Raw genomic sequence first — 23,489 nt, 5'->3', positions numbered from 1 at the left:
GCCCCCTCGATGCTATTTCTTTACTGCCATCTAGCGACAAGAATGGTGAGTTGCAGCTATAAAAAGCTGCCGGTTCACCTGGGGGTTATTTGTTTTCCATAGCGAGCGGTTGTGTTTTTACATTCTCGCACCTCCAGCTGCATTGAAGCCAATTAATTTTGCTCTGTGACGTCCAGAGCTAAGTTACGAGAACATCAAATCAGCATTCACTCGTCCACACTGCAGTTCTTTCGTGCAGGAGCTACTGCCAGACCCTCGCCTGGAACCTGCACCAACCGCCGAGCAGATAAAAAAGCTGCTCTCCCAGCACCGCCCAGATAAAAACAGAGGCACAGAAGTGAAGTTAAGAGAGATTGCAGAAGTTTTTAAAAAAGTTAAAATAAGCAGAAGACAGATCTGAACCTGTTGGTTTTGCAGGGATTTCTTTAAATCACCTCAACCTGAGGGTGCTGACAGTGGATCTCAGAGGATTTGACCCAGTGATGTCCGGCTGTTTTCGGACGGCGGTCCCCTTGTCGGTAAGCACCGTTGGCGCCTGGTTGATGAGCAGGGACACTAAAACATCTACACCAGAGATCATGAGGGTTGCCTCCACATAGCACCAGTGTTTTTATCGACACTATTGTTCTATACCGAGACGATTATCTCGACATGTGTTGTTTTTCTTTGGGTTATTATTCAAAGGCCGCTGAGGCCTTTTTATGGGACAACTTGCAGCTTTCACCGCTTGTTTACAGGCCAACAGAGAGGAAAGCCATTGGACCGTTATGCCTCTCTTCCTGTGTGGGCGTGCCCAAAGTTACTGACTAACACACCGTTCCCTCCTCTTATTTCTTTTTTTTTCCTTCGCCAGCACTTTAGATTCAGCAGTGTTTCACTCCATTTCTCAAAAGTCCAACGTGCACTTTGACCCAAAGGATATCCTGTGCACGCTCAGCAGTCAGGCCAACCCGAGAGGAAAGATCTCCTGCACGTCTTTCTCTTTCTTTTGCCGGACAAAAGGCGACCAATCCAGCAAACAGAAAAGAAACTCCGGACGGATTGGAGGATGATGGTAGGTGAAGCTTACAGCGTTCGTTCGTGCCCGAGGGTCATGTGACGGCAGGGACGCTTGCCCGTCGATGCCAAACACAGGCTCTTCAGCCTCACTGGCTTGCGACTGACAACCGTTTCTTCTTCTCAGACTGAGGTCGGTGAAGGGACGCCTATCCTGAGCGTCCACGGACACAGTGTCAGGGTTGCCGAGGTCTTGAGAGATGGGGACACGCTCACCTTCCTGATCGTCTCTCAGAAGGTGAGAAGGTTTCTTCTGCGACGCCGTCGCTCACCTTGGTGAAATGCCGAAGTTGCTGAGAGGTCAAGCTCTGACAAGGAGGGATGGGGGGGGGTCACAGTGATTCAGGGAAAGTCATTTGGCCGTTGTGTCCGGCAGCTGTCCGGGACCGGGGAGCACCATGTGGACAGGACCTACGAGGACTTCGAGTGGCTGCAGCAGTACCTCTTCTCTCAGGATGACCAGCCCGGAGTTCAAGGAATGATCGTCAGTAACCCTGCTCCTCTTTGCATCTCCCGCCACTCCTTGTTTTGCAGGACGGTCGACCTTTTTGGGTCGTTGACTCATCTGAGTCCCTCACATCAGTGATTCGTTTCAGTTGAGTCATTTGGGTCAGTGTCTTTGGCACCTCAACCCCTGGGAAAAACCATTGAACAAAGTGTCACTATAGATGCATGGGATAAGTTTGCGGAGGTTCATTTTGAAATTCCGCATGAAACAAAGTAAAAACAACTGAAATACAAATAACAAATAAAATTAAATGCACAATGTACGAATCAGTTGCAAGTTAACCAAGATGAAATAATGTTGAATGTAAAATAGTGACCAATTGGAATCAAAATGTGCAAAAAGTTTTTATTTTTAATAGATAAGGATAAAATAGAAATATAAGAATAGCAGGAAATTCCAAGTGCAGACATTGGAAATCATTAAGAAATGAAGAAACTTCTTAATTTAGTAGAATTTAACATTTTAGATTGCTACATAAATGAAAACAACCGAACTGATTGAAAATACAAAATGTGCAAATCAGTTGTAAAGTTATCAAAATTAAAACCAACCAAAAGAGAATAAATGAAAAATATAGAAAATATATTCAACATTATAGATAAATATTATCTATAAGAATCATCTGCGAGTCTGCGTTGCTTTCAGTGAGTCAGCTGACCTGAGTCAGTGAATCAATTCAGACGAATCATTTGACTCAATAGTGTTTCCAGTGAATCAGCTGACCTGAGTCAGTGAATCAATTCAGACGAATCATTTGACTCAATAGTGTTTCCGGTGAGTCCGGTGACCTGAGTCAGTGAACAATTCATACGAATCATTGGAGGTTTCTGACTCCTCTGTCTCGCCTTATGGTCTCAGCAGTAGCCAGTCAGAGGACTTATAGGATCAGGGCTAATGGCGACCTTGGACTTGTGATTCTCTTATTCAGTAGGAAGATTTCAATAGTTAACGTGGGTGATTCAGGAACTGCCCTGCTCCACTTTTATGCATGTGTATGAGTGTGTGCATGTGTGTGTGCACATGTAAGCTGAGGGGGGGGTATCATCTGATTCAGCATGCAGCTTCTGCAGACCCGTACAAATATATGCATATCCATGCATGTTGGGAACAAGAATTTCTATAGAAAATCCCCGGAGACCCATATCTTTATTTATATCCATATTCTATACAAAATAAAAAAAGAAGATATTGATGTACTTCTGCTGTGACAACCTCTCCTCTAGTTTCCTCCTCTTCCGGCTAAGGCCCAGGTGAACGGGTCGGCCAAGGTCATGAAGCAGCTCGGTGAGTTTGTGCAGAAAGTCCTTTTTGTTTTTTTTTGATTTGTGCATCTGTTAAAATCACACCTCTACCAACTCCCGCGTCCCACGCAGGTTTCCTGGGTTTGGGAGAGTGGCTGCCGTACTGCACCGCACTGCAGACTTTCCTCCGCCAGGTGGCGGCACATCCCATTCTCGGCAGAAACAAAGCCCTGGAGACGTTCCTCACCAGCCCTGAGGTGAGTGCAGACAGACAGGCTTCAATTTATGGACACAGGTTGGTCTGATGATGATAAAAATAATAATAATAATAATAATAATAATGATTTATACATCACTAATGCTAATAATAATATCAATAAATACAAGTGAATAAAAAGTATTATAGTCATTATTATTATTAACAATAATAATAAAATTTATAAATAATAAGTAGCAATAAAAATAATAAATGATAGTAATAACAATAAATGTTAGATAAATATGAATTATTTTCCATCTTCTTCTGCTTACTTGCACTCAGGGTCGCAGGGGATGCTTGAGCCTATATAATCAGCATTAATATTAACAATATTCATAATAAATAAATCATATCTAAATTATCATGATTATCATTATTATTAATAATAATGATAATAATGATGATGATGAGGTTGATCGGAGGTTGATGAGGATGAGGTTGATCGGAGGTCCCACCTAGTCTAGACGTGTAGATTAGAAGTTGTATGTCTATACAGTATGTGGCCCTGTGATTGGTCCAGGGGGAACCTCACCTCTCAGCCAATGACAACTATGATAGGCTTCTGCATCCCTGTAACCCTGACGGCGGGATAAGCAAAATAGACAATGAATAAATGAATGAATGAAAGAGGAAAGTCCTGGAAGGTGTGATTTCCAGTTCATGAAATATGTGAATCCAAAGTGTGGGTTTAACTCCCTGGTCTGTTTGCAGCCTCCAGGCAGACAGCGAGTTCGGAGAAACATCTTCAGCCGTCTGAGTCAGGCTGTGGAGGAGATGAGGAAAGAAGGCCACAAGGTATTCTCGAACCGTGGAAGCGTCTCCGCTTGGCTCGCCCGTCCGTTGGCTCTAACGCCGCACTCCGTCCGCAGGACGTTGACGACTTCTTCCAGGACTGTCGCGACCACAACCTCATCCTGACAGTTTGCGCCAAGAACACGGCAGAAGTGAGCTATTTCCTTGCCTCTCCCTCGCCGCCTAACACGTGGTCGACCTCTGAACTTCTCTTTCTCCCCCTGCAGAGGTTCCTGGATGTGGTGCTGAGCGAGCAGAGTAAGACACGTCGTGCTGCGCCGCTGCGATCCATACAGCCACACAACCGTGACCCTACAAAGCGCCTGGGGTCAACGCGCTTGTGTGTGTGTGTGTGTGTGTGTGTGTGCCAGCCGGGATTGGCTCCATCCCCTTGCAACCCTGTTTGCTGGTTAAGTGTTGTGGGAAATGAATGAATGAATGAATCTCACTATGTGCCAACAGAGATCGCCCTGGCCTTCGGGCACTTCGCCGCGGCCCTGCTCCTCGGCGTGGAACCGGGAGAAGATCCGGACAAACGGGTCTTCAACAAGTGAGACCAGGCAAGATGGACACAAACAAACAAAAAAAATACAAACAAACAATCTGACTCTCTTTCAGGCTGTGTGTTAAGCTGTCCGAGGTGTTCGAGTCCATGAAGGTATTTTCTCTTGGTCTTTTTAAGGATCGGCTTGAAACACACCCGCAAGGCGAAACACCTGTGTTTGTGTGTGTTTATTTTGGTAGAACAACATGACGACTGTCGCCGAGCAGGACGTGGGCACCATGGGGCTCGGACTGGATCTGGACTATCGCTACCAGGAGGCAGAGAAGGTGTCTGGACTCTCTGACAGATGCCTCCATAATGGTTTCATCCGTTCATCTTACACTGGTTCTCATCTCTTGTTATCACAGGAGATGCTTTTCAGGAGGACCTGCAAACTGGTGGAGCTGGAAGCTGCCACAAAGAACGCAGAGAAGGCCAAACCTGCTAAGAAGGCGGCGGTGAGTCCCTCTGTCCGTCCCGTCCTCCGACCAGCAGGTGGCAGTGAAGCTCTGTGTGTGCGAGCTGAGAGATCTGCTGGAGTCACGGTGACAAAGTGCTTGTGTTGTCCGTGTTCCTCAGCTGGAAGGGACCAGGGAGGCGGCGGCGGCCGAATTCAACCACATCAGCCAGCTGGCCAGGCAGGAGGTGAGGCCAGGTCTGGGAAGCTGTTTGAAGGTAGCAGTATCACCTGCGCAAAAGCGTAATAAGAGGCCTCTCCTGCAGATTGCCCGTTTCCGCGGCGACCGGGTGGAGATGCTGCAGCAGGTCCTGGTCAGCTGGTGCGAGCAGCAGCTCCTGGCTGCCAGAGAGGGTGCCGAGCAGCTACAGCGCCACCTGCAGACCTTCAGGGAGATGGCCTGATGATGCCCACTAGCACGGCTAGTGAGAGTCCCTTCATCCTGTAACCAGCAATGACCTGTGTGGAGCTTCCTTCACGTCCGGTGCCGCTCCATCCCCCAGGGTGGCGCCAAATAAAGTATGATGAATGCGCTTCCTTGGTCCGACTCGCCTCTGAGTGTGTTTCTGGTTCCAGGATCATTAATCAGCAGGTTCAAGCTCCCCTTGCAAGGTCACGGCAGAGCGGACGCTCTATTTTTGTCTCTGAAAGCAAGGATCTCCCAATGACCTCCTGCAGTCCTTCTGATTCCCGAGGTCGGGGAGAGAAGGAGTGGGCGGAGGGCCGACAGCTGCAGGCGAAGACCAGACCTGAGCGCCCGAGGAGATGAAAATCTTGGTGTGACCTTGAAAATTGATCCAATTCTCAAGCTGTTAGGTTACCGTGGTTACTGTTTTCGGGGGGGGCGTGCGAGGGTTATTACATGATAAAAGTTGAGGTCAGAAGATCCTGGAGCTTCAGTGATGCTCAGACAAGCTGCTCTCCACCTGAAGGTCTGTTAGAACACAAAGCATATCAGAGGATTCTGGTATTCATTCATTCATTCATTCATTTTCAATGCTGCTTCTCCTGCAGCCAGAGCTATCGCAGCTGTGATTGGCACGGTTCACGCACAGATATCAATACATGCAGCCATTCACCAAACGTCATGTAGAGTCCAGGTACACCTTGGACCGGTCGCCAGTCAATCGCAATCCACACACAAACACAACATTCACTCACTCCTGGAAGTATTCCTAATTTTTTTCCAAGTAACCTGCGGTATGCTTTTCCAATGTGTGAGGAAACCCACGCGGACACAGGGACAACATGCAAGCGCCGCACACACACATATATTGATAAATATACATATATATGTATAGATGGGTCGATCGGGGAGAACATACATCACAGAAAGGTCCCCTCGTCAGAATGGAACCCCTCGTTCTGTGAGGCTGAAGCGCTAACCACTGCGCCACCACCACAAAAACAAACCAGGATTAGTCCTGCTTGCACTCGCTGCCATTGGAGACCTGAATCTTTTTTTTGCGGTGGGGGGGGATTATTGAGCCGTCTCTTAGGTTGATTGACAGGAACCCCCCCATCTTCACAGGAAGCTTTGATTACTTCCTCCCTCCGCAGGCGGAAAGAACAAACTCCAACAACATGTGTGAAATATGAAAGTCTCCACCCCGCCTCTCCAACCAGGGCCAACACACCTGCCAATTACAGCCGGCTGAGAATCCCGACCAGAGGAAGAAAGTTGAGGCGCTTTTAATCTGGAATTCACCGGCACGCCGCCTCCTGTCAGCAGGTCCGGTACTCGGCTCTGCTTCCGCATCAAATTAGCGAAAAAGCGGCACGGCAGAATTGTGCGGAACCAAGGTGGTGGTGGTGGGAGCCTCATTAAATCTAATCACTGTCATGCCTGAATTATGACTCATTAAAAGTGGGTCGGATGGAGTGACGGAGATGGTGGGGGAGGGGGGGGGGGTCATCTTGCAGGACCATCTGTGTTTTGTTTTTACAGTTTGGTGAGGAGCATCCACCCCGGGAGCAGATAAAAATAAAACCTCTCAGTCCGAAACACACCCCTGCAAGGTGGTAATTACATGTCGGGGTGGGGGGGCATAAAGACTTCCTGACAGCCCCAACACCAGGTACAATAAATACCTCGGTGGGACAAGCAGAGGTCCTGTCGGCCAGGAGTCTGTTGGAGAGCCAGGAGCAGTCGCCCCGCCCCATTAGCCAATGTAGCCAGGCGCTAAAGGTGCCACAATACGGGAAAAAAAAAATCACCCTCAATACAATCATAGTAAAACTAGTTTTAGTATTAACTGTGACAGAGAAGTTAGGAGCTGCATTGTGCCTTTGTAGGCCGAGAAAAGGCATACAACAGGGTGCAGAGAGAGGAACTGTGGTACTATATGAGGATGTGTGGAGTGCCAGAGAAGTACTGTATGTTAGACCGGTGCAAGACATGTATGCAAGATGTGAGACAGTGGCGAGGTGTGCTGTAGGTGTGCTGAAGAAGTTAAAGGTGGAGGTGGGACAGGATTACAGGATTCACCGCACACGCACCCAAAGGCGTTGCTTTCCCAGCTCGCCTCTGCCACGGCAAAGTATTAGACTTGCTGATTTTGTCCGTCCCGTGTTCACCCGTCAACGGGGTCATGCATATTTATATCTTCACTCTCCCTTCCGGGGGGCTCGCTGCTCGTTCAAAGAGCTGCAGATGATGCTGGTAATTAGGGCTGCGATAGGAGACCGGCTGCAGTCTGACACGCTGAGGTGACGGCTCTTTACTTATTCCTTATTTTTAGCCTTTTTTTTTTGATATGGAGCTAATGAGAAATGTGCGAGAGAATCTGCGTTCTGGCTTCAGGATAATCATCCATCTCCTTCAAATTAAAAGTAAACAAGTGAGGCACAGCAACAGGAGGGCAACCAACACCACAGCGGATATCGGCGAAAGTGTGCACTAACACACATGCCATTAGAGTAAAATCAATTATTTATCAATTTTTCCACCGCGGCTTCGATTGGAGCGGCAGAGCACAAAACATACAACTGCCCTCCAGAGGTCGCCTGTCGATGGTGGAGGGCCACGTGCGTCCAGCACTGTTAGCAGCGCACTCGTGTTAGAGCAGGTTCCATGTAGAACAGGTCAAGATAACACTCTTTAAAACTATCCACACCAGGGCTGTCCAAAACATTGATCACAATTGACCGGTCAATCTCAAAGGTAATGTTGGTAGATCGCGTGCCAATCAAAGTCTGTCCCTACAGCACTTTCCAGTTGATTGAAATAAAGGGCAGCCAATGTTTCTTTCTGGCACTCAAGTCGTGATGTGCAGTTAACCGAGCACAAGCAACTGTGTTCCAGCAAGCTAACCAGCAAGTTAGCCTTTCAAATTAGTCCTTCTAAAGAGCGGGAACAGAAAGAAACTGAGGAGTTTCCACATCCAATGGGAGGAAGACTTTTTGTCCACTGTGTCACATTCAACATTTGCACTTTACGGAGTGTTCAGTCAAGCTGTGATACCGATTTTCCCTTCGAAAAGTGAGCTAAGAAGGAGAAAGGTGAAACACGGAATGAAGTTGTCCCTATGGTGGTAATTTTTCCTTTTGGATGATTTTAAAAGCTAACAGAAGCTACTGGCCAGACTATGCAGCTCTGGCTGACTCCATACAGTGCAAGTCTTCAGAGTCAACTAATGACCAAAAATGTCGTTGTGCGCCATAAGGGCTCATGTACTAATTCAAGTTTTACAAATGCATATCAAGTATACTGAATAGATATGCAAGTAAACGTATATTCCGCAGTTTTTGTGTAGGTAGCCCATTTTTACATTTGAAAAGTAGCTCATGTACACAAACCCAGTAGGGTTGCCTTCTGCCTTGACTGGAGGTAGAAATCATGAGTGTGATGGAGACAGAGGGGGTGTGGGGGTTGATCTCATACTAATGATACCAGTAGCACTGACAGATACGTGCTAGTAGCCGATATGATACAATAATATCTTTAACATTGATAAAAGAAATAGTGGCGGGAGCGATGCTGCAGTAGATTAAGCCATGCCCCCTGGGAACCTGACCTATGAGAGCCCAGAATCTCTGAAGAAGATATCTGTTGCAACTTGACTGACTCAGCGAGCGTCGGAGCAGTCGCATGTTCCTGCAGAGGTCAGGTCTACAACATCAGGAATATCCGCAGATTCCTCACGGAGGATACAGCGCAGATACTCATCTGGGCTCTAGTCATCTCTTGTTTGGACTACTGCAACTCCCTACTTGCCAGTGCCCCAGCGGTAACCATCAGGCCTCTGGAGCTTATTCAGAAAGCGGCAGCCCGCTTGGTGTTCAACCGTCCCAAAGTCTCCCACACAACTCCCCTTCTTATGTCCCTACACTGGCTCACGGTAGCCGCCATTAAGTTCAAGTTCCTGGTGCTTGCCTTCCGGGCAGTGAATGGGACAGCCCTGTCTTATCTCCAAGTTATGGTCAAGCCACATGTTCCTACCCGTCCCCTTCGATCTGCCACCTCTGGGCGACTGTCCATCCCATCACTCAGAGCCCCTGGCTGCCGATCGAACCGGTCTCGGCTCTTCTCGGTCTTGGCTCCTCAGTGGTGGAAGGAACTCCCGAAAAAGGTCAGAACAGCGGGGTTGCTGCCCATCTTTCGTCATGAGCTGAAAACATACCTCTTCACCAAGCACTACACTATTAATCACACTTAGCTTCCAACCCCCCCGCCCAAAAAAAAAGAATGAAATGAATGTATGTATGTATTTGGTTCTGAGATGGCTATTTGGTTGAGTGGTCACTTCTGACTTCCGACTACTGGTACTTTGTATCTTTGGTGGCTGAATTGCACTTCTTGTAAGTCGCTTTGGGTAAAAGCAAATGACTGTAATGTAATGTAATGTCATGTGATCGATGAGAACCCAAACGAGTGACTTAGGCCAGCATCAGCTTTGTCTTTGACAAAGGTGCAAAGGAAAACAGAAACCAAACATGGAATCAAAATCCCCAAACCAGTGGACTTGAATCTGACAGAAAAACTAAAATAAAGGGGATAGAAGTCAACCCATTGGAGCCAGCCCTGACTGAGGGATACACAGCATGCATGTGAAGAAACTGTCATGGTAATATCTGATGAAGGGACATGAGTGCAGACATGAGAGGAGGGAGAGGTGCATCATTTGATGTTCTTCAAAAGAGTAAGCCTATGGAAGCATCACTCAGGGCTAAGGTAATGCTAACCATTAGCTTCCTCAAACAGCATGCGATGCATGTGATTGAACAAAGACGGGGTGCCCACGCCCAGGATGGAGATCCGAAGATGGTTCCACAGAAGAGGAGCTCGGTACCTGAACACTCCAGCCCATTTGTTGCTTTCAGAGATACCTCTACTCACTTTCAAACAGGAGGATTACATATTCAAATTTGGCAATTTTCAAAATTGGATTTTACATTTAAGCAGGAAGTAATAATTAAAGGAAGACCTTTAAGACTCAGACTTTTTTAAAATTAAATGTGCTTTTTTTGTGTGTATGCTACAGCATGTGTGAAGAAAACTGAGATATGAGATTTTTAACATAACCCGCTAACTGCTTCCAGTCAAATGGTGAATAAGCTACACTGTCGGATTCATACAATATGTTTGTATGAATGAATTGATTGTGACGAAGTCAGTGCCTCCTCAGCCATGAACCTCACCACACATAACCGATTCCGAGTGTTCTCAGATATATGATGGGTTCCAATAGTTCTCAGAGATATGATGAGGTTCCAAGAGGGCTTTGAGATTTGTTGGGGTTCTAAGACTTCTTTTAGATGTTAGGGTTCCAAGAGTTCTCTGAGATATGATGTTGAAGGGCCATTCAGGACTTTGTACTAAAGGTATGGAGGAGGAGGCGCAGAGAGAACCTGTCTTTGTCTGTACACTATCATTTTTGGCGTTGTGTGTGTCATCCAGCACTAAAAGGAGGTCCAAATACTCTGAGATAGCAGCTGGTACTAGTAAGAGATGATGGTACTGGCTAGTATCTGGTGCTTTATGAACATGTGCCCTCAAAGCAAGACGCTTAGGAGCTCCATGGGATTTGCAGTTTTTGCCAAAGGTCAGCGTGGCTCAGCAGTGCTTGCACTGAACCTGCCTTCCCCGGTTGAAGGACAAACTCCCCAACAATGTAGGCTGCACATCTGTTGTCGGGCGGAAACCAACCCCTGGACCGGGGTGCACGCACCTTTCCTCCCAGCTGCAGAAGACCGTTTTTCCCAGAGGCAGATAACGCCTAGACCCACACCATGTTTTCAAGCTGAAGCCACGAGACCCGAACACCAGGACGCTGATTGCGTTTTTAATCAGATCTTTTCTTCTGCTGAGCAAACAAATTGCAAGCAGAGCAAACAGTCATATTCCTTTTGTTTCAGTGGACAATGGGAATTTGAGCGCATTGTGTTCGTTACAAAAGGAATTTTTGAGAAGGAGCTTCAGTTGAATAGTTCTTCGCCGCTGCAGAATGGTTCATCAGAAAGAAGCGGGATGGAAAAATCTGCTTTCAAACTCACAGAACAGACGTTTGAGGCCGAGCTGAACTGTATTGAATTCTTCTCCTTTAGGCTGCTGCCTTCAGGGGTCTTCACAGCTGATCATCTGCCTCCATCTAACCCTCACACCGACTAACTTCTTGTCCTCTTTTCCTTAAACGTCCTCCCTTGGCCTCCTCTAGACCTCCTGCCTGGCTGCTCCAACCTCAGCATCCTTCTACTCTGATCTTCAAAATCCCTCCCTTGTCCTTGGCCAATCCATCTCAGTTTGACTTCATCTCCAGAACATCTAAAATATGCTGCCCCTCTGATGGACTCATTCCTGATCCGCTCCGTCCTCCCCCCTACCAAACGGGAACCTCCACATCTTCACCTCTGCGTCCTGTCTTCTCCTCAGTTTCTCCCAACCAAACAACATAGCTGTGGTCACCTCCATTTTCTCCACCTCCTCCTTTCAGTCTGGCTGATTTTCCTCTCTCCACCTGTTCCAACTTGCTCGCACATGTTCCTCCACCTCTTCTCCACCCTATCCATTACTCTGGATTTCTTCCTCTCCACTCCCTGTAGCATCACCATTCACACATATTTTCTGTCTTGCTGCAGCTAACCGTCATTCCTCTCCTATCCAGGATATACCTCCACTTCCCTAGAGGTTTCTCCACCTGCTCCCTGCTCTCACTACAGACCACAATGTCATCTGCAAACATCAGAGTCCCCAGAAGTTCCTGTGTAACCTCATTTATCCATCACTGTTGTTAACTGCGATTCTGGTAAAGTGGTTCCCGTTAAGAAGACAGATCCATTGGTAGCTCCAGAAGGTAGTCCATGGAGTGAACGCGCAGAAACTAGCTGCGCCGCATCCTGGGAGGACAGCTCCAATGTGACTAGCTAGGGCCTGCTACAGTTCTTGCATGAGGCGCACGGAGCTGAAAGGGGCAAGAGGTGGTAGGCGCAAGAGCAAAAGCTCATTCCTGGAAGAAGGTGCAGAACTCCTCGGAGGTCTTGTTCACTGCATTGCTCGAGGCTCCTCTTTTCCAAGAATCACCGGTCAGATGTGCTACATAGGTCTTCAAACTAATTTCTGACCAATCACACAAGAGTTCTTGGACACCAAAGTCGAGTAGGCCACGACAACATACGTGGAGGCCTTGAGTTGATGTTTGGAGGAACGTCTGACTGAAAGAGAGGAAGTACGCGTCCCAAAAGTAGGCGGAGCTATTCATACAATTGTGGAGGAATAGGGATTCGTGCATCACAGTTTGCAATGAATACTGGAGGAATTTGTCCACTTGCATCTGATTGGCTCATTTCCGTGACGCAGCACCAGATTTCCTCCTTGATTGGCTGCCAGTCAATGTTTTAATCACCTGGAATTAAATAGATGATGCCGCCAAACAGCCGGTTGTGATGTCTCCCCTGCTTGAGTTTTTGAGGAGATTCAAGCCTTCATCTGTACACGTATTCCAAAGTTGTGAGTTGGTTTGAAAAGAGGGCTGTGGATTTGAAATATCCCTGGCTCCGCCGGTCTGCATGCCAACGTTCTCTTGGGCAAGGCACTGAACAGCGAATGTGATCCTCCAGAGGATTCTGATTTTCCATCAAATAGATTGCTTCCGGAGATTCATCCCGTGGCGACTGAATTCAAGCGATGGTTAAAGGTCATGGGTCAAAATATCATATCGACCCTTGGTAATTAAAGTACGCCCGGGTCCTGCGTCAGAGATGGCGGCGGTTACGGTGCGCTGCGTCTGTAGCTTCCTCCAGGCCTCCCAGCGTGGCCTCCGATCGCCTCATTACGCCGCTAATGCCGCGGCTTCTGTTCCTACAGCCCAGGGATCATTTGCCGCCTCTGCACCTCCTGTTCCTCACCATTTTTCATTTTGGTGCAGCAAGAGCCAAAAGTAGTAGCGGCTAAAGCCTGTTGGGTAAGAGGAGAAAAGGCGGAGGATAATGGACGCCGTTGTTGGCGTGACAGGTGGACAATCAACAGCGGGCGAAATAAAAAAAGCTCCACGAACACATAATCGGCTTTTACAGATGGAACTCTCCGCTGCGGTCACACAGGGTGACTTTCAACACACTTCCTCTAACTGTGAATTTCACAATACCAACAAAAGACTGTAAATATTGTTGTGACAGCCGCCCACCGACAGGAGGGAGATGGTTGTCTGCTGGGTTTTGTACTCCAGCGGGCGGGGACGCAGACAGACAGCAACGCTCAGGGTCCAAAGGGTGCTGATAAGATAAGACGCCGCGCTCCGTGTGATCCCATCAATCAGTATCCAGTCACAACAGATGATCGAGCTGGTTCTGCATCCCACTCGCCTTTAACCTCAGGAACACGCCAGCAGAAGGAGTTCAATGTGCCGGAGCTGAAAGAGATGGCAAAGAGGCCCCCTTCGCAACAGTGGATGTACATATACACACATATGTATCGTAAATTCCGGCATATAAGCCGCTACTTTGTTCACGCGCCTTGAGAACTGCGGCTTTTATAACGATATGGCTAATTTATGGAATTCTATATGGTAATTATGGTCGCTTCCTTCCGCCAAAATTGTCACAGTGGACGAATGAAACTGTTTCGGTTTCGCTATTTTGTGAAAGAGACTCACAGAAATGTATTTCAAGTTTTGAAATAACTTTCAAGCTTCAGTTTTCAAGTCGCACGTAAGTTGGTCATCTGTCCCGAAAAAAAGCATTTGCGTTATGTAGCAGTAGTTGTAGACCTTACCGTCATTTATTTTATTTAAAGTTTCACAAAAAAAATCATTCCTGTAATATCTTGCTGTGTTAATATTTCATTTTTCAACGGGGGCTTATGGACAAGTGCATATTTATGTACAATTTCTTTTTTTTTCAAAGATTAGTGGCCTATATAAAGATGCACTCTATAGTCCGTAATTTATCGTACATATGCATATGTACATGTACATATGCATATGCACACTGACATGTACACACAGTGGTCCCTTAAAATAAAAATTTAATTAGTTCCAGAAATGGGTTCGTACATGATGACTTTTTCATATCTTAAATGAATTTTCCCCGTTTAAAATAACGGGAAACAAATTAATTGGATCCAACCCCCCAAAACTCACAAAATAAGGATAATGATATAGAAAAGCCTTGAAAAAGAAGGAAATAATAGTAATAATAAAAAAAAAATTGTAAACTTAGCGTTGAATCCTTACACAGATGGTGACGAGTGGTTACGAGGTTGCGAGAGAGGCTACGAACATAGACACTGGGCGAAATATGTACACGTACAATGAACCTAACATTACAAGAAAAATAAGGATTATCATTAAATTCAAATTAACGTAACATTATATTTCTATATTATAATAGTAATGCCCCTGGAAGGCTTCATAGCCTTTATAGATTCCTTTTGCTTTACGATGGTACATATCGTGTGGATGCACTGCGATTATATTGAAGCGCACTATCGGTCACATGTACATGCTTCGCTATTATTTCGTGCTTAATTTCCATAGAAAGCATCTTCGATCTGGGTTCACCACTTGCTTTTTTCAGCCCGTGATGATCACTAAAAAATACACAAAATAAGCACAAAGATATAAAATGATCCCACACAAGAGATAGGAACATGACACGAGAAATGCGTGCTGTAGCAACTACCCAGTCGAAGTGGCCAAGTTCTGGAAGCTTGGGTTTTGCTTGCCTACATCATCTCCCTCCTGTCGGGCAAGGCCCTCCAGTGGGCTGAGGCTATCTGGAATTCCCCGGGCATGGTGACAGCCATGGTGAAAAACTTCGTGGACCATTTCAAAGAGGTCTTCAGCCTTCCCGTTGGGGATTCCTCACTTCAGGCCCGACTTTACCACCTCCGCCAGGGAAAGCAGCCCGTCATGGAGTACGCCTTGCAGTTCCGGATGCTAGCGGCCGCCAGTGGCTGGAACGAGCCAGCCCTCCTGACAGCGTTTCGGCAAGGCTTGAACCCCTCCTTACGACTCCACTTGGCGGCTTATGATGACGCCATGGGGCTGGAAAGGTTCATCCAACTGGCAATCAGGGTATCTCATCGGAGAGAGGCCTGTTTCTCTGACCCAGGAAGATCTACTACCACCACCGGGCCATCCCTCAACCCTCCGGAGCAAACAGAAGAGACCAGGGAAGTGGAGGCCCCCCGGATTATCCACCACCGAGAGACGCAGACCTCCAAGACCCCTGGTGGGCACAGTGACTTCCCCTAACATCTACTTGACACCATTGACTATCCCAGCCCAGCTTCGTGTGTCGGACTCTACCCACCTGGTGCGCGCCCTCCTGGACTCCGGCTCGGCAGGGAACTTCATCTCCGGTGCACTCTGCCGACAGCTACAAATTCGCCGGCTCCCGTGTTTCCCCCTCCTTCACCGTACGATCAGTGATGGGGAAAACCTCTATTTTCCAGGCAAGTCAACACACAAACCTCCTCCCTTCAGCTTAGCATTGGGGTTCTGCATGTGGAGAACATTTCGTTTCATGTCCTGGAGGAATCAAATAGATCTGGTGTTAGGCAGACCTTGGTTGAGGGCGCATGAGCCTACGGTTTCCTGGGCCACTGGGGAAATCCTGCGCTGGGGTGAGACTTGCAAGGAGCACTGTTTTCCCCAGCTCCCTCCAAGGAGAATAGTGCATCTCTATGCCACATCAGTAGAAAGCCCCAAGCAAGACCACCGGGCCCAGATCCCTTCCCAGTATGCGGGTTTTCAGGACATCTTCAGCTCCCAACGAGCCGCCGCGCTGCCTCCACATCGTCCCTGGGACTGTGCAATCGATCTACTTCCAGGCCAACCGCTACCAAACGGAAAGATCTACCCTCTCTCTCTCCCTGAACAGGCGGCCATGGAGACCTATATAGAGGAATCCCTGCGCCAGGGCTATATCCGGCCGTCGAAATCCCCTGCGGCCTCGCCATTCTTCTTCATCGCAAAGAAGGATGGAGGGTTGAGGCCCTGTGTGGACTACCGGATCCTGAACAAAGCCACCGTAAAATTCCGTTATCCTCTACCCTTGGTGCAAGCAGCTTTGGAGTCCCTCCGGGGGTCCAAAATATTCACCAAACTGGACCTCCGGAGCGCCTATAATCTGGTGCGCATTCGAAGAGGGGATGAGTGGAAAACTGCCTTCGTAACCCCCTCTGGTCACTGGGAGTACAGGGTCATGCCATATGGCCTAGCCAATGCCCCTTCCGTGTTCCAAGGTTTCATGAACGAGATATTCAGAGACTTCCTCCAAAAATTTGTGGTCGTCTATATAGATGACATCCTGATCCACTCCCCTGATCTGTCCAGTCACGTTCGCCATGTCACCCAGGTCCTCACCAGGCTTCGCGAACACCAACTGTTCCTCAAGGCAGAGAAATGCCTGTTCCACCAGACCACCGTCCAGTTCCTCGGCTACCACCTCCATCCACAGGGAGTGAGTATGGATGAAGACAAGGTCAGTGCCGTCCACTCTTGGCCTCAACCCCAGACAATCAAGCAACTACAGCATCAGAGACTGCAGAAGCCCTCTTCAACCAGGTCTTCCGGAACTTTGGACTGCCGGAGGACATCGTCTCTGATCGAGGACCTCTATTCATATCCAGGTTTTGGAGAGCCTTTCTTCGCCTGCTGGGGGTGACAGTGAGCTTGTTGTCTGGTTACCATCCCCAGACCAATGGACAAACAGAACGCAAGATCCAAGAGGTATGCCGCTACCTCCGAACGTACTGCCAGCAACACCCTGCAAATTGGAGTCAATTCCTTCCCTGGGCAGAATATGCTCAAAATTCCCTCCAGCAACCAACCACAGGGTTGACGCCATTCCAGTGCATGCTTGGCTACCAACCACCCATGTTTCCCTGGACAGGAGAATCCTCAAGTCCCAGCAGTCAATCAATGGTTCAGAGAGAGTGAGAGGGTGTGGGCCAGGGCCCACCGGCATTTGCAAGGGGCTCTACGCCGCCGCCGCTGCTGTGCAAATGCTCACCGAGCCCAGGCCCCTGCCTATGTCGTGGGACAGAAAGTGTGGCTCTCGACACGGGACCTTCGCATGAAACACTCCTGCAAAAAACTCAGGCCAAAGTATATCGGGCCCTTCAGGATCTCCCACCAGATCAATCCGGTTACTTTTCGCCTTCAACTCCCGCCTGAATATAAAATTCACCCGGTATTTCATGTATCTGTTAAAACCGTGCTATTCCTCTGACTCTTCAGACGCTGCAGGCCCTGGGGTTGCTGTGCCGCCTCCGCCACCTCCCCTCCTTGACGAGGGACCCATCTACGCAGTACACCAGATACTCCAATCTCGACGCCGCCGGGGTCAACTGGAGTACCTGGTCGACTGGGAGGGGTACGGGCCAGAGGAACGCTCCTGGGTCCACTGCAAGGACATCCTGGACCCAGGGCTGTGGGAGGAGTTCCATAGCACTCATCCAGATCAACCGGCTCCGCGTCCCCGTGGCCGTCACCGTCGCCGTGCGCCCTCGTCCAAGGAGGAGGAGGCTGGGGGGGGGGGGGGTACTGTCACGACTCATCGGATCCCCAGGCAGGTGGCACAGCAATCAAGGCAGTTATCCCCTGCACCGGGTGAACACGCCTCACCAGGAAACAATGCCACTAATTAGGTAAGAGTATATAGGGTGGACCCAAAGTTGCAGACATTGTCTGATCTCGTTGCTAGGAGAAGTCTGTAGTCTTCTCCCTGATGTGTGTGACATCTCGATCCCACAACTTATTAAACCACCTGCGTATCTACGAACCTGTGTCTGTCCTCCTGGAAGCCAAACGTAACACTTGGCACGTATTGCATGAATTTCAAATTTGGCTTTTCTCGCTCTTGTATTCTTGGATTTTTTTTCGTATTTCAAGGGTAAAATTTGCTTGAATTCTGCTTCGTATCTTAAAAAAAATCATATATAAAGTGATTTCTTTAGGGGCCACTGTGCATACATGTACATTTTTTTACCACTTTGTCACTTTTATTGTTTGTACTTTGTGCCATTTAGATACATATTTTGTGTATGTGTATATTTATGGTGTCTTTGCGTATCGAGTAAGGCATTAAAGGAAAAGAATTATCAATTAATATTCATAATATTATTACTGAAGTAGCTTTCATAAACCGGGATGATTGTTGGAAATATTCAGCACATTTCGCTGAAAAAACTCAAGCGGCTTATCAGCGTAGTAGAGTAATATCTTTAAATGACACCTTAAAGTATTTGGCTTCATGCTGACAACATTTTTGGATTTTTGTGCACGAGTGCAAGTAACTAGGTGTTCATATTGACAAAAAACTAGACTGGACTAAAAACACAGATGCCTTATGCAGGAAAAGTCAGAGCTGCCTGTTCTTTTCAGGAGACTAAAGGCAGCAGACGCTAAAAGTTAGTGGAAGTGTGAATGGATGTAATGTTGGAGCCGTCCGGAAAAACTATTTCTTTCGGGGTTAATAAAGCTCTATTCTATTCTCGACACAAGGTCTTTTCTCGTCTCCCACTGTAGTCATCATGAAGCCAGACGTTACGTACGCTTCATCGTATTTACTCGTCTTAGTTTTCGGGTGACTTTCATTTGTCTTATCATCTCCGTCTCTCACCGCCTTTCTTATCATCCCTGTTTTAAATATTTTTCCACAGTGTTTCTTGAGGGTTTGTTCACTGCACTTCATATTTCCTGCCCTGAGCTATGTGTTTGTGCACGCTTGGTGTAAAAAAAGCCTGTACCATATAGCTAATACAACGTCCTTAGCATGGTTACATGTGCCACTATTTGAGAAGCAATGACAAATACATACTTGTGCACATGTATGTTATTCATGTTTTAAAGTAAGAGGCAGAAAAGAGATTGAGAACAGACAGGAAAACAAAGCTGGTAGGTATTAGACAAGTGTACACGGGACTGATTAAACAATAATAGATGGCTTGGGAGGCAGGGAGCTGATTAGACGGTAAACAATGGAGAACATTGGAAAATGGAGAACGACAAGGAGCGCCGCTGCTGCCGACATATAAGGACCAACGGGCTCCCGGGTGAGCGGCTTGGAAAAAGAAAAAAGAATTCAAGCAACTGGGGATTCATTTGCCAAAAGACACTTCGGCATGCAGACGGGGATTGAACTGCCAACCCTCAAATCGAACACAGCGGCCCCCTGGACTGCCATGGTTACCGGGCTCTACCAGAATCTGCAGCTCCTGGAATGACGCAGGATGTGAGGCTTAGCTCCATCCCCTTTTTGATTGACCACTAACAACAATACTTTGTTTCCACAGGTGACGGATGGTTTGTGGTCCCAGGCTGGCGGGGTCGGTTGGCAAACCATCCGCCCTCCTGTTACTTCTGAGCCTTGTCAGGGCAGATGTTCGCCAGCGGAGAGCCACGCCTCTCTCCCGCCCCACCAGAGCCTGGGAACTAGTGTGAAAGTTCGCGTTCGGATCACGCTCTCACACACACACACACACACTTAAAGTGCTGTTGAGTATGGGATTGCGGGCTGTGTGTGGGGAGGATGGGGCGGTGGGGGGTGTGATGCCTGTCCCTCTGTCGCATTGATGTCCTAAAGGGTCTGGGTCAAAGGTCAACCCTCCGGCGGGGCCCGGGTCAAACTCTGCCTCATGAATATGTAGAGCCGCGGTGCTCGGGGGACCATCTGGTCGGCTTCATTGTGAGCGGGTCTGCGGAGGGGCACTGTGATGGTGTATTTACCCTGGATTTCCCAGCGCCCCCTTCCTCCCTCTTTGCCCCCCCCAACTCCACAAGTGGATGAAACATAGCCTGCTAGCTTATAGCTAACATTAACATTTGTGAGGTTCCACCTCCATCTTTGGCACAGATCTGAAAAAACATCATCTTGGCTCGCTGAAAACTCCTTCCACTGGCCAGATCGCCATGGAGATCTGGCCACTGAGCATCCCCTCAGCACCCCCTGGTCACACTCCTCAAGTACGTAATGAATGGTTGCGTCCCGTTACAATTGGACCGGACGTCTTTCTATGAATTTCTATAAAAAATTTCTATAAATATAATATACCAGGAAGAGGAATAACAAGAACCTCAGGTGAAAAAAATAGGTGTGCGTGTGTGTGTGTGTGTGGTACATATATACACACATATATATACTACAATCGGACCTGCTACAATTGGACCTGACGTCTTTCATATATATAAATATAATATACCAGGAAGAGGAATAACAAGAACTTAGGGTGAAAAAAATAGGTGTGCGTGTGTTTTTTTATCGCAGTTTTTGAACTTTTTTTACTTCATTTTATTTCACAGATTTGTCTTTTTTTGTGTTATACATTTTTATAAATTTACCATTTGAATTATTTTTATGCTAAAATAAGCATTTTCTTGGGTGGTGGGGTTCTGCATCCAAGGGCGAAGATACCGCAGCACCTGACGAAGCTCCTGATGCAGCGGTGCCCTCAGATGAGCTGAGATTCTCTTTCTGGCTGCGCAGTACATTCATCATCGTTATCATCTTCAACACCATCAGTACTGCACAGCTATTCATCATCATCTTCATCACGCAAGTTTTAGTATCTTCAGCACCCACTTAAATTTTATGTTATATAGAGTTGTGTATGTTTAAGAGTGTATTTAAGGGATTTTAAGCATGTGAGGAGGGTCGTGAATCTTTAATATATTTAAATATGTTTATCTTTAAGATAATAATATGGTTTCTAATTCGCAGATTTTCATTTGTCGTGGCTGGTTCTGGAATGTAACACAAAAAAAAAAAAAAAAAAAAAAAAAAAAACAACCCCAGCTTGCTGTTCTGTATATTTCCTGTGCATCTTGTATTTGCAAGTGTTATTTGCAGTGCTTATGTCCTCAATTGTAAGTCGCTTTGGATAAAAGTGTCTGCAAAATGTAATGTAATGTAATGTAATGATGAACGACTACTGTATATGTACACATATATATGTACAGTATATATAAATATAGTAGAACCTCGGCTGACAAATTTAATTTGTTCTTTGACATTTCAGGTCATGAAACCAATCAGTTTTTCCGGTTGAAATCAATTCAAATTCATTTACATATTTTATATAGGTTTATTTTTGGCAAAAATACAGAAAGGAATTCAAGATAGCCTCAATTATTGCTCTATTTCTAGTGTTCTTTCTCTTTTGCAGGCATTTCCTTCGTTTCCTTCGTTAAATCTGCAAAAGTAAATCCCTCCCACATATAAGACCCTCGCTAGCGTTATCTCCAGAAAGCTGTCATTATCATACCATTACGTATCATTTCATTTATTCGATCTAACGATCACTTTTCTGATTCTTCTAAAACTTGAGATCTTGCTTGGTTAACGTAGTCACCCCTTTATCCACATTAGCGTCATTGTTCTTCAGGATTGTACAGATGGTTGACTTAGCCGTGTCACAGTAACTGCCTCTATGCTATAAGCCTGAGAGTTTGTTTGTTCGTGCCTTCGAGCACTGAAACTCATTTGCAGGCCGATTCAAAATTTGATCGAAATTTTGACCCAGAACATAATCTTCTTTCTTCTTTCTTTCTATCAACTTCTATCCAGAAGAGAATGTCCTGAGCTGCGGGTGCTCGGCACAACGTGGAAAGTCTGTGTGTTTGTGCACCCAGGTGCGCTTGCAGGTCGATTCCAAATTGGACTGAAAACTCTTTGCAAGACGATTTGCTCATGGTGGGGGTCATTCATAAGCCCGGGTTGATTGCGTATGTATATGTATATGTATATGTATATGTATATGTACGTTGCTTTGAGAATGCTTATAGAGAAGTACAAAGAAGGCCAGAGGGAGCTGCATTGTCTTTTTGTAGACCTAGAGAAAGCATATGACAGGGTGCAAGAGAGGAACTTTGGTATTGTTTGAGGAAGTCTGGAGTGGCAGAGAAGAATGTTAGACTGGTGCAGGACATGTATGCTAGCTGTGAGGCAGTGTTGCGGTGTGCTGTTGGGGTAACAGAGAAGTTCAAGGTAGAGGTGGGACTCCATCAGGGATCAGCTCTGAGACCCTTCTTGTTTGCAGTGGTGATGGACAGGCTGACAGATTTATGCACCAAGGCTCATTTGCAGGCTGATGTATATTCAGTCGCGGAGTGAGATGATGAAAGAGCAATAACCCTTTCACGGCTTCGGATACGAGCAGAGCTCAGCTGCCCGGTGACCTTGACCAAAACCTCAGCGTGTTTTATGTGAGGGTCAGGGGGCAGCGGGGTATATTTAATATGTCTACCCCTTTTTTGTCTATGTTTCATGACCATCGAGCACAATATGCCTTCTCTGTTCTGAACTGCACTACTGAAGCAGTGACCTGGTGTCAACCAGAGAGATGGAGCGGCGGCAGATTTCAAACACACTGGCTCTCTGAGTGCTCTTTGATGCAAGAAAAAATAAATTGAGGGATCTCATCACGTGGGCTACATCAAACGACCATGGATGCCGTTTCCTTGGCGACAACAAAGATAACATGATAAAGAACTGAATACAATGGGGAAGAAACAGTCTCTTAATGCCCCCTGGGGTGTGTAGGGAAGGCTTTACAACGGATGTTCACCTAATCTCAGTGCACGTGTATGTTTCCCCTTCATAAACACACACTTTGCCTGCACCGGAAATGTGTGGATGCATGAGGAGGCACTTAGTAGTAGGAGTATCAGAGTATCAAGTATCAAACTATCAGAATAGTTTATGGCAGGGGGGCGGGTTGAGGTGGGGGTGGGGGTGGGGGCCCGGAGCTCGCGTGTCAGGCTGAGTGGCACTTTAGACTCTGAGCATGAATAAATCACCAGTCTGACCCATTTAAATACCAAATGGTGCCGCACACACTCTCCAACACCTCGCCTGTTTCCATGGAGGAGGTGGGACAGACATCCGTGCAGAGCCGTGGCGTTGACCCGGCCACTGGCTCCTGGCCAAACAGAGGGGAGGGTCCGCAACGACGGCGGAAAGGAGGCTCAGCTGGGGAGGCTTCATTTAAGTAGCAGCACAAGCTAGAAGGCTAACTTTGACCAGCTGCCCCTTGTTGATTTGCTAGCATCTTCATACCTGCTTAACAATTCATCAGCCACCGTGATCAACGATCATCCCACACCTGCACAATGTCCTCATTGACCGCCGCTCTGTTCCTGTCGGGTTTTGTTTAAAGAGACGGTTAATATTTAAATTTCATGTTTCTCCGT

At 47.1% G+C, this 23,489-nt stretch overlaps 1 protein-coding gene across 1 annotated transcript; it reads left to right on the top strand.

Annotated features, from left to right (window-relative positions):
* Positions 1-4: 4 nt before the first annotated feature.
* On the top strand, positions 5-5,394 carry LOC147222077 (sorting nexin-5). Its single transcript, XM_086168690.1, has 17 exons — positions 5-45; positions 239-342; positions 418-518; positions 854-1,054; positions 1,184-1,294; positions 1,433-1,540; positions 2,788-2,848; positions 2,938-3,062; positions 3,776-3,859; positions 3,934-4,008; positions 4,084-4,114; positions 4,319-4,406; positions 4,475-4,514; positions 4,601-4,687; positions 4,769-4,858; positions 4,980-5,045; positions 5,124-5,394. The coding sequence occupies exons 4-17, from the start codon at positions 1,049-1,051 to the stop codon at positions 5,259-5,261; spliced, it is 1,110 nt and encodes a 369-aa protein (XP_086024816.1). The 5' UTR covers positions 5-45; positions 239-342; positions 418-518; positions 854-1,048; the 3' UTR covers positions 5,262-5,394.
* The last annotated feature ends 18,095 nt before the right edge of the window (positions 5,395-23,489 follow it).

The sequence above is a fragment of the Fistularia commersonii genome, chromosome 21 (genome assembly GCF_037954325.1).
Source record: "Fistularia commersonii isolate RoL2024-O1a breed Wild chromosome 21, RoL_Fcom_v1.0, whole genome shotgun sequence".
Lineage (NCBI taxonomy): Eukaryota > Metazoa > Chordata > Actinopteri > Syngnathiformes > Fistulariidae > Fistularia > Fistularia commersonii.
Note: the sequence above shows the minus strand (reverse complement) of the source record. Positions and strands in the feature narration are given on the sequence as shown.

Bases quoted from the DNA above. Each gene is read 5' to 3' on its own strand.
- LOC147222077 (XM_086168690.1), top strand. The intron at 3,860-3,933 runs GTATTCTCGAAC...CTCCGTCCGCAG, and splicing joins TGAGGAAAGAAGGCCACAAG to GACGTTGACGACTTCTTCCA. The intron at 4,009-4,083 runs GTGAGCTATTTC...CTCCCCCTGCAG, and splicing joins GCGCCAAGAACACGGCAGAA to AGGTTCCTGGATGTGGTGCT.